The sequence below is a fragment of the Nestor notabilis genome, unplaced genomic scaffold (assembly GCF_000696875.1).
Source record: "Nestor notabilis isolate BGI_N333 unplaced genomic scaffold, ASM69687v1 scaffold25702, whole genome shotgun sequence".
In the NCBI taxonomy this organism is placed as follows: domain Eukaryota; kingdom Metazoa; phylum Chordata; class Aves; order Psittaciformes; family Psittacidae; genus Nestor; species Nestor notabilis.
In genome coordinates this window covers 1-10607 of record NW_009917361.1, presented here as the reverse complement: position 1 = coordinate 10607, position 10607 = coordinate 1, and the positions used below count along the sequence as shown (strand labels likewise).

The window sequence follows — 10607 nt, the reverse complement described above, 5'->3', positions numbered from 1 at the left end:
TCCTCTTGCTAGAGCCTTAGAGTGAGGACATCGCTTGGGCAGGACGTCACTATGGCTCTGACCTGCCCAGCTATCCCAAGGATCCCGGACATGGCTTGGAGTTTGCAAAGATCAAACTATTGACTAGAACATGGGAAGAGCTCCTTCTTAATTCTTGGTAGCAAAGAAATGAATCCACAGCTGACAAAAAAAGAGCTAAGAACTGTAGAGGGGGAATATGGAAGTTGGGAAAAGGTGCTGGAATTGCTAATGGGAATATTAGCTGGCACAGTCAAAGCTTGTGCAGTTGCAGGTAGTTTTTGTTTTCCTTGGCTCTGCCAGAGATGCTTGGTCAGTTTTTGCCTGAATTTGCACCACCGCGAGGTCTGGGCTAGTGCCCATTCTGCCAATATAGGTTAATTTGCCCTTGACACACAGTTACAACGTAACCATGTCCTCTGCAGAACAAAACACAGTCTGGATTTGGTGTCTGGACACACGTGCAAATGTTTGAATTTCATTCTCTGGTCATACAGAACCTCTAGAGTCCTAGGTTAGCATCAGTGTTAAAACCAACCCATTGTTGTCTGCATAGTTAAGGCTGTGATTTAAATTCTGTAAGGACTGGTGTTGTCAGAGCCCTGATTATTGAAGGAAAAAAAAAGCAACACAGAACTTGTAGAGGAAAATTTTGTCCTGCACTGGATCCAGGGGCTAAAAGAGATATTTGGATGCTCTTAAGGTCTCAGCGGCTGTAGCCTGTAAGGGATTGAGTTGTTTTCTCACAGAATCATAGAATGGTTTGGGTTGGAAAGGACCTTAAGATCATCTATTTCTAAACCCCTGCCATGGGCAGGGATGCCTTACACTAGACCATGCTGCCTAGCCCCTTTCCCATCACCCCATCCCATTCCTTATAGCCGCCTTGGGCCTTTGCATAGGATGAGGTCTCAATTTGGAGGGCAGGTGGCACTTTTCAATAGGCATCTTCTGGATACACCATTGGCCCATGTGGCTCAAGGAGAGGGTGGAAGAGCTCACCCCTGACCAAGGTTCAAGCACTGCAACCCAGACAGCCCTTCCCTCGCAGGAGGGCAGACTTGTTCTCAGCCAGCGAACAGAGTCCAAAATTTCTGGGCTTGTGCAATGATTCAGGTAAAAGCATGGAGCTAGTTTGGTGCTGGAGAGGATCCTGCCTCAGCTGTATGTACCCATGTTCCAGCTGTGTTACAATCGGTGGGACGAAAGCAGACACACACACAGAGACAGCTTTTTTATCCCCAGATACTGTTCACAAGACAGGGCTTTGAATGCACAACCTCCGGCAGCCCTGGAAAGGCAGGTGACTGCATGTATTCCCATAGATACATGAAAATAGTACTGTAGGTTGTTAACAGTTTGCAATTCCCTTCTCTCCCATGGATGTAGTAAATGAGATTGGCAAGATCTCTCCCCTTTTCTTAAACATGTAATGGGATGGAGCTGTTGCTATGTCCTTGCTCAGTACATTCCACCTCTGCTCCCTTGCAGATCTCTTCTCATACAAGAAGGGGACTATAGACAAGACAATTTGAAATCCCCAAGGAAATTCTTACATCTCTGGGGAGGATATTTGTTGTTCTCTATCATTTCAGGGGTTTACTATGACCTGATGCCATCCTGCAATGGTAATTCATGCAGAAAAATAAATGAATCAATAAGGAGCTGGCAACAGAATAATGAGCTCCCAGCACTGGTGTGCAGCTGGGCTCACCTCCAGGATCTCAGGACACTCCACTTACTTGCCAGCTCAGCTGGCCTGATCATCACTTGCACACTAGTGCCAGCTGCCGGCACAATGGACACAGAGGTCCTCTGACTCATGGTCTTTAAGGAAAGTATTTTAATAAGACAATAGGACAGACTGTGCTGATCAGGTGCAGGATGCGATGGACCGGCTGACTATTTTCACACAACCGCCCTCTTTATCCCCTTTACCCCTCTATTTTCCTCCCCAAGTCCCCTAAATGTCCTTTTTCACACCTTTGGGTTCCTCCCCTAAACATTCCATCATCAGTCCTGTGCAGTCTCAAGATGTTCTTCCCCTGTATGCCGTAAGATGTCCCCCATCCCTTGACAGCAATCCCCCTTATTCCAGATAGTGATCCAGAGAGCTGCTCTGGATGGCACATCTTAATGGGTCTCATGCTGGGACCATGGGGCTGATGGCTCTGCTGGACAGCCCTGGGAGGGACCTGGACAAAATACTTGCTTCTTGGAATCCTTAATTTGGGTTGCCACCTGCCAATAAGTATCTGTGCTCTGATGGGCTTGCGCAGATGGGCTTTTGATAGGCAGATGGCCCTTTGATAGGCAGATGGCCCTCTGGATGAGGCTGGGAATAGCCTAGCACAGTACTATTTTTCTTTCTGCACTCCTGTGTTGGAGTGTAGATGAGCTTTTATTACATAAACCAACACCCCAATAACCGGAGACCCAGAGCAGCAATACATGTAAAGGAGGTAAAGACAAAAGCCGTGATAGCTGTGAAGCAACCAAGATCATAAGAGGATGGGGCCAAACTCTTCTCTGTGGTGCCAGGCAATAAGATGAGGGGTAATGGGCGTAAACTAAAACACAGGAAGTTCTACCTGAACATGAGGAAGAACGTCTTTACTGTGTTGGTGACTGAGCACTGGAATAGGTTGCCTAGAGAGGTTGTGGAGTCTCCTTCTTTGGAGATACTCAAGAGCCATCTGAACACAGTCCTACGTAATCTGCTCTAGGTGACCCTGCTTCAGCAGGGAAGTTGGACAGGTTGAACAACCTCCAGTGGTTGCTTCCAACCTCAGCCACTCTGTGATTCTGTGATCCTGTGCTGTCAGTGTTGGCACCACACTGATCTGATAACCAGGGGATCATGCAATTTATTTCACAGGTAACATCAGAACAAACAAAACAAAGTCTTCCCAAATTAAAAGCGTAACCGGTATCTGAACCGAACATCGTGGACAGGCTGCATTGTCCCAAATCCCCAGCGGCTGATGTCTATTGCTGGGATCTCCTCTTCTCTGTTGACCAGTTCCAGGTCATACAGACTCAGCATCAAGAATACAAACATTTTAATTTCAGCGGAAGCAAAGAACCGCCCAGGACAGATGGATACTCCTGCCCCCCAAGGCATGTTGAAGTATTTCAGCCTCTTCCCATTTCTGTAGAAATATTTCTTGGTGCCATCTGGGTTTATGAAGCGGTCATACTTAAATTCATGAGGTTCAGGGTGAATTTCTGGGTTCATCTGCACAGAGATGTGTGGGAACAGAGCCACCCTGTCTCCTTTGCGGAGGGTGTACTCTGTCCCAGTTCTTGTCTTAAGGCTGATGTCCTCCAGAACGGCTCGGATCAGTATTGGGGCTGCAACCAGCCTCAGAGTCTCCTCCAGAGCACTGTCCAGAATTGGAGTCTGGTTTAACATGTCCCTAGTGACATTAACTGGCAGGCTCCTTGGCTTTGCCTCTTGGGCATTCTCCCTTGAGACTTTATCTACCTCATCCTTCACAGCCTTCATAGCTTCTGGGTGTTTCATGAGGTACAAGAGGAGCCAGAAGGCAGTTGGGCCCGTATTGCCTTGAGATGCCCAGAGTAGCATAAACATGAAACGATCCCGCATGTACTCGGGGACACCGTTTTCTGACAGAAGCTGGTTTTGATCACTTATCCACCCACTGATATTGTCCTTCTGCCAGCTTTTCTTCACAGACAGCATGCTCCAGAAGAGCCTCTTCAGCCGTTCAGCTTCTATTTTGTCCTTGGGAGGCAGCACAGCAAAGGCCAGGCGAGGGAAGAGGCGGTCATACTTCCGGAACTCCTGGAACATCTGGTTGGAATGGATGCGATCTTGCTCATTAGCTTTCTCCTTGCTATCTGCCCCTTGGTGTGGCTGAGTGCCATATAGAGCCAGGTACCCAGCTCTGAAGACAATGTTGTAGCAGTAGTGGAAGAGGTTATCCTCTTGCCACACTCGCTTCTCCTCTCCTGAGCTGAGGTTGAAAAACATCAGCTTCTTAAAGTTCTCCATGGTGGCTTGTGTCATGACAGTGAGTCCATCTCCCATCAGATGCTTTGTGCTTGATGCATGAATTATGCTGTGGTTGGCTTCAATGGGCTTGTAGCCAAAAACCTGCAGGACCAGCTTAGATGCAAAAGTCCTAAAATCTAATTTAGATCGTGATTCCTTCACGATGGCTCCAAAGCAGGAGGGGTCCATCACAAAGGTGAAGTAATAGCCACCAATCAGCACCGTGAAAATATCACCATGTTTTCTCTGCATCCTTTTTAGAAACTCTGCAGTGTCCTTTCTGAAATCCAGAGCATACCCCAGCCAGGGAATGATACCTTTGTCCAGAGGTGGCTCACTGGGTCTTCGCCTCCGAAACATGCCCAGGAGGTAGAGCCCGCCAAGCAGCAATGCTATCAAGGTACAAAGGAGAATGCTCCAGAGCGCCATGACAGCTCTGTGCCAATCCAGGATGTTGGACTACAGCTAGGTTGGGGCAGGAACGTGTCTTTTATTCCCATCCAGCGACCGATATGCAGATATGCAGATGATGACCTCTGTCCCTATTGGCAGCAAGTGTTTGCCTTTCCCCTGTGGAGCATTCCAGTGTGTATATCTCCCTCGGTGAACACAGATTTATTAAGGTGGAAGGTATGCTGTCATCAAGCTGGAGTTACTGGGCCGCTGTGTAAGGTGGATGGGTTTTGGTGCGTGCCCTGCAGCAGCTTAAAATAATTTCCTTTCCCAGGCTGCATGGAGCTCAGGTTTTGAAAAAGAGAGTTCAGAGAATTTCACTCAGTGATTTCTGCCTTTAAGACCAGGCTTTGGACATTCACTGCAGGCTGAAAAACTGAAAGAAAGAGCAGATGTTGGAAATGCTACTGGAAATGAGATCAGGACCAAGGGAAGGGGGTTACAGCTGGGCTAATTTGGTCTCAAAATCCAAAAGAATGAAAGGTCTCCAACATTTTGATGTTCTCCAGCACACAGTGCACCTTAAGTGCTTTCCCAATGAATGCTGCAAGCACTGCTAACCCATATGAGGGCAAAAAACCAAAGCAGGTCTGCTTCGCCTGTGAGTGATGAGTGCTTCAATTAGTTGTATTTGCTTTGCATCAGATAAGTCTGGAGTCTGAAACTGGCCAAGCCCACCTCCTGGCTGGAGAGCAGCAGTGCCTAGATGGATGCCAGCACTTTCTTCTGGGCCAATGCATGCACACCCAGCACCTTTAAATCTGTTGTGTCCCCTCCAGCCAGCAGAGCACCCCCGACCCTCTGCCCTCCTGCTCCCACCCCTGTACCTGGCAGTTTTACTCATCTTCCCTTCTGCTTCTTTATCTCTCTTGCTCCACACTCTCTGGATGGAGTTTGGGGACAATGCCAGGGACTCCATGTCTCATCCGGCAGGGTGCTGCCACCCTGATCTATACAGCCTTGGCCCCAGCCACTGGCACTTGGACCTCACAGCACCCTCATGCAGGACAGAGAGTGAGATTGTCACACTTTATGTGAAAAGATGTAGTGAAAGAAAAAGTATTTATTAGAATGTGAAAGGAAAAGTATTTAACAGAATGTGAAAGCAAAAGTACTTAATAAGGCGATAGGACAAACTGCCGTGAGCAGGCATGGGGAATGCTGCTTACACACAACCAGTCCCTTTTATCCTCCCCCCCCGCCCCATTTCCTCCACCTTTGTGCTTCCCCTGAGCATCCCATCATAAGGTTTGCACAATCCCACAAGCCCTACTCTGTATGGGATCACAATCTTCTTTTTTGTTTTCACTTCCCAGCTGCTCTCCCCTTCCTCATTCCCCCCCAGTAACCTGACCCCTGCAGTGAAGGACACATCACAGCGTCAGCTAAACATTTACTCTGGGTTTGTTGTTTTTGTTGGGTTTGTTGTTTGTTTGGTTTATTGAAAGTTCCCAGCCCTACCATTCGGGAAACAGTTGGCAAGAAAAATAACAGCAGTGAAAACAATCCACCTTTCTTGATCAACTCAAAGCCCTTTTTGGTCCAGTAATCTTGTCTAGAGATAAAATTAAGGTGATGAGTGTTTTCTTTTAAATTACTGATTTTATTTGTACAATTCTAGGTAATTCCCAAGTTCAATAGCTTTCCAGGCTGGAAAGGGCCCATGTAAGGTTTAAGAGTATTCGGGGTGAAGAGTACCTTTAAGTAAAGGTCAGAAAACTAGTAACTTTGAACTTTAAGGCTATATTGGCTAATAAGGATTGGCTAACAGCTATACGTGCTCTTCTGTTCAAGGCCATGCTCTCACTCTGTTGTGTTGCAAAGCCAATATTTATGTTACAGATGATATCCATGGATCTTTCTATCTTGTCAAAACAGATCTTTGAGAAGGCAAATACTTCTACCACTGTTCTGCTACACACAGTTGGGGTTTTTCCTACCTTACTCACTGGTTATTACTGTTTTGCACTTTGTGGCTGGTCGAACTGATCTCTAATAAAGGATCTATCCCTTGGAATGACACAGTTCCTGCTCAGCAGACCTAAGTGTGACACAGCTCTCCGTAACAGAGAAACCCATCATTGGTCAGACAGCTCCATTTAAAGGTGCCTAATTCCTCACGTTGCCTCTCCTGGTAGACAAAGAGATGAGCCTGGTTGAACACATCTACCTGGCAGATGGCAAAAGACAGAAGTAAAGGCACCCCCCAGGCTGGGCTTCAGGCCACCTGTGTCTGGCCTGATGGATGAGTGTGTCAAATCCATTCCCCAGCCCACAGCACAAGCTGGAGGATGACAAGATGGCTCTCCACCATCAGACCCTTCAGACTCTGGGATCTAAGAAGGGAGAAGTCCTGCACAAATTTCAGTTTGCATTTTAATGGCACAGCATCTAGACAGGCTGCTCCTTCATTCACTAATGCCTCACATACTCCAGACAGGAGGAGGGCTTCTTCCATGAACATAAACCCTGGTCAATCCTTTTATAATACCAGTTACAACAGAAACAAATCTCCCATGTACTTTTCCAATCCCAGTGTGGAAAAGCATCATCTTGATACTGGTGCTAGGATGAAACATCTGGTTATGCACCAAATCCATCACATGGCCACAACCAGTAAAATACTGTAGAGAGGGCATACACAAAAGGTAAATAATGTAAACATTTATCATGCATTTGCGATACTCAACATTTCTACCTCAGATGCATATCTGCTGCAAGACTGGCTTGTCTCTGAAGGCTGGATGTCAAAGAAAGCACTTCTCTTGAAAATGGCCTGGGGGATCTTCCATAAATATAACCTGAATCGTTTTTTCACAAAAGCATATAGAAAGGGGTTAAGACAGCAGTGGACAAAGGACAAACTCTCCATGATCTGCATGGCATAGTCCAGTTGCCTACTGCTTTCACAGCTCCTGATCACACCAACATCTTGCAGGGAGTGAAGGATGAGGACAATGTTGTAAGGGGACCACAGGACAAAGAAGACACCCACCAGAGTAAGGACTAAGCAGAGTGCCCTCTTTGAGCCAGGCATCTGAGACATAGTGAGGACACACACTATGTGGGAATAGCAGAACATCGTGAAAAGGAAGGGAAAAAGGAAACACAGGGTGTTTGGCATGACTCGAAAGACAGTTTTCCAAAATAAGTGATTCTGGCCATAATCATGGGCACACATGATGGTTTCGTTGTGGATTTGCGTTGTGCTGGTGAAGAGACCATCAGGAATGGAGAGAAGTATGGAAAGGACCCATCCCACCAACAAGATGAGGATGAACTTCCTCCATGTCATGGAGCTATGAGGAGAGCAAGCATGAACTATCTGCAGATATATGTCCAGACTCATGCAGCTCACAAAAAATATACCACTGTATAAATTCACAATGTACATGGCATTTAACACCAGGCACAATATGTCCCAGGTCACCCACTGAGAAATGTACAGACCCCAGAAAGGAAGGGTTAATAGCAAGAAGAAGTCTGAAACCACCAAGTTCAGCAGATACGCCTTGGTCATCTTCTTTTTCTTCTTGATGTACATGATGAGAACAATAAAGAGGAGGGCGTTCCTGGCCAACCTGATCAGGAAGACCACAGTATAAAAAGATGGCAAAAATACTCTGCTGAAAGAGAGTACCTCTTCTTTTTTGAAGAGGCCATACTGCTTGTAATCCTCCTCCTCCAAGTACTCATACAAATAGTTGCTCGAATTGGCAGCATCCAGCGAGGCAGCAGCGGTTGTTGTTGCATTTGACAAATGGCTGCCTAGGAGCAAAAGACAAGTGAAGGGGATCAAAATGTTGTTCCAGTCCACACAGGAAAGGCAAATATCACATCATGGAGGGTTTTCCTTTAGTTCATAGGTTTAAATTTCTGCCACATTCTGATAAGTATTGGCTTAAGTACTGGATCCTTGTCCTTTCCCTATTGCATGGGACAGCTGTCTACACATACATATGAAAAAATAAAATAAAATAAAATTCTGGTTTCCTTACTCTGACACAATAAAATTTGAAAGCAAAAAAGCACAGTCACCTCTGACATAACTCACCAATTCCTCCTGATGGCACTGCAAGCTTTTGAGGAAGTTTCTGCTCTAAATTATGGGAAATCCTCCACACCACCTTGTGGTGAGCTGCTTTAGATTCACCCAGGTCGCTACTGAGAAAGAGGCATCTCGATTTCATTTTCTGAAAGCCATCCAAACTGGGCAATGGCTCTCACTAAAAAGCCCATCTCCTGCAGTGGGAGATGGGATCTGCCTGAGCCACCTCCTGTCAGTACCATGGTGGTGTGGGGTTTAAAAATCAAGCCTAATCTCTAGGCTCTGACAGTAAACCAGGGCTGTCAGAGGTTAAAAATGGTGCTTTATAAACCCCAAACTGCCCTGGTGAAAACGGGAGAACAGAGCACAGCTCAGTCCACAGCTCCAAATCCAACCTGCCCCATCGTAGGTGGGTCCGCAGAAATACATGCTTTTTACCCATCTTCGTGTTTGCTGCCATCAGCTGGTGTACACGTGTGCTTGCATTTAAGAGATAGCCTATAATAAATACACAGGCAATGTACACACTAACGAAGAGCAAGAAGCCACTCGGAAAGCTGAGGCGCCAGACACGCACACAAGGACACTACAGGTGACAGCAGTTTCATTAGCCCAGCAATTAAAATGAAATAAGTTTTTTGTTTTAATTGAGTTTCTCCCCTAAAGCACATATCACGCAGAGCTGCAGGGATTTAAATGTGCCTCTAAGAGTCACTGGAGAAAGTAGCCTTCATGGTAATTTATTACAAGATTTTAACTCAATTTTGGAGCTGGTAATTGCATAGATCTTTTAAATTTATTTTATTTTTTAGACTCTGCAAAGCCCTAATGGCTTTGGCAATTAAAGTAACCAGATTACGGGTAATGGGGAGCACATTTAGAGAGATACAGTGGCTACCTCAGCTGCTTTCTTTTATGCTTCTGAAAATGCTGTGTGTCAGTGCTGGGGTGGCCCTGCAGGAGCAGCAGCTCTTTGTCCCCCGCTGCTCGGAGATGGGGAGTCACGAACACTACACCAGAGCACTGCAAAACCAGGCAGGGTTTTTTGAGAAAAGGCCTCTTCTTTGCTGTTTTGCTCTGACGAGCTGCTCTCTGGTTTAGGTGAGGGGGTGTCATGGTTCAAGCCCAGCCGGCAACCCGGAACCATGCAGCCGCTCGTTCACTCCCCCCTCCTCTTTCACTCCCCCCTCTTCTTCCTTCCCCAGCTCCCGGAGGGACAGGGAGGAGAATCAGAGAAATGTAACTCCCAAGGGTTGAGATAACAGCACTCCAGTAACTAAGGTATCTTCAGGATCCTAGAAGATTTTTCCTCCTGCTCCAGAGTCTGGTTCACTTAAAGTGAGAAACAATTTCTAGGTTGTCTTTAGGTTTCAGAATGCACCACCTGGCATACAGCAGGCACAAAGCAAGCTCTGCTTTATAGCTGGAATTCAGGTAAAAATAGTCAATGAGACAGTTGACTATCAAGGGAAAGCTGGCCTCTGACTTTGCCCTCTGCTAGAGAGCTTCTACCTGATGCCGCAGTGTGGGTTTGTATTGACATGAGAAGTTTGGAACTGGGGGTGTTTAGTCTGGAGAAGGAAAGGCTCAGGGGGCACCTTATCACTTTCTACAACTACCTGAAAGGAGGTTTTAGTGAGATGAGGGTCGGTCTCTTCTCCCAAGTAACAACTGATAGGTCAAGAGGTAACAGCCTCGAGGGGAAGTTTAGACTCGGTATTATGAAAGTTTCTTCACTGAAATGGCAGTCAGGCATTGGAACAGGCTGCCCAGGGAAGTGGTGGAATCACTGTCTCTGGAACTATTCAAAATACATGTAGATGAGGCCTTCAGTGACATGGTTTAGTGGTGGACTTGGCAGTGCTGGGGTCATGGTTGGACCGGATGATCTTCCAGTTCTCTTCCAACCTATTTGATTCTGTGATTCTTAGCTACAGGAAAGCCGCAAGCTGTTTTTGCATCCTGCAAATGACAGCCTAAACCCTTACTTTCCGTGGTGACACAAGTCACCCAGTTCAACTCGGAGTCTGTGTTTTGCAAACCCTAGACACCCGCGCCCCGCCGCGAGGG

At 46.6% G+C, this 10607-nt stretch overlaps 2 protein-coding genes across 2 annotated transcripts; both read right to left on the bottom strand.

Moving 5' to 3' along the window:
* Positions 1–2932: 2932 nt before the first annotated feature.
* On the bottom strand, positions 2933–4552 carry LOC104401579 (5-beta-cholestane-3-alpha,7-alpha-diol 12-alpha-hydroxylase). Its single transcript, XM_010009196.1, has one exon. The coding sequence runs from the start codon at positions 4463–4465 to the stop codon at positions 2933–2935; it is 1533 nt and encodes a 510-aa protein (XP_010007498.1). The 5' UTR covers positions 4466–4552.
* Positions 4553–7157: 2605 nt separating this feature from the next.
* ACKR2 (atypical chemokine receptor 2) lies at positions 7158–8257 on the bottom strand (the record flags this gene model as incomplete). Its single annotated transcript, XM_010009198.1, has 1 exon — positions 7158–8257. A coding segment is annotated over one exon (1100 nt), but the record flags the coding sequence as incomplete, so codon positions are not given.
* Positions 8258–10607: the final 2350 nt, after the last annotated feature.

Bases quoted from the DNA above. Each gene is read 5' to 3' on its own strand.
- LOC104401579 (XM_010009196.1), bottom strand. From the start codon at position 4,465: ATGGCGCTCTGGAGCATTCTCCTTTGTACCTTGATAGCATTGCTGCTT.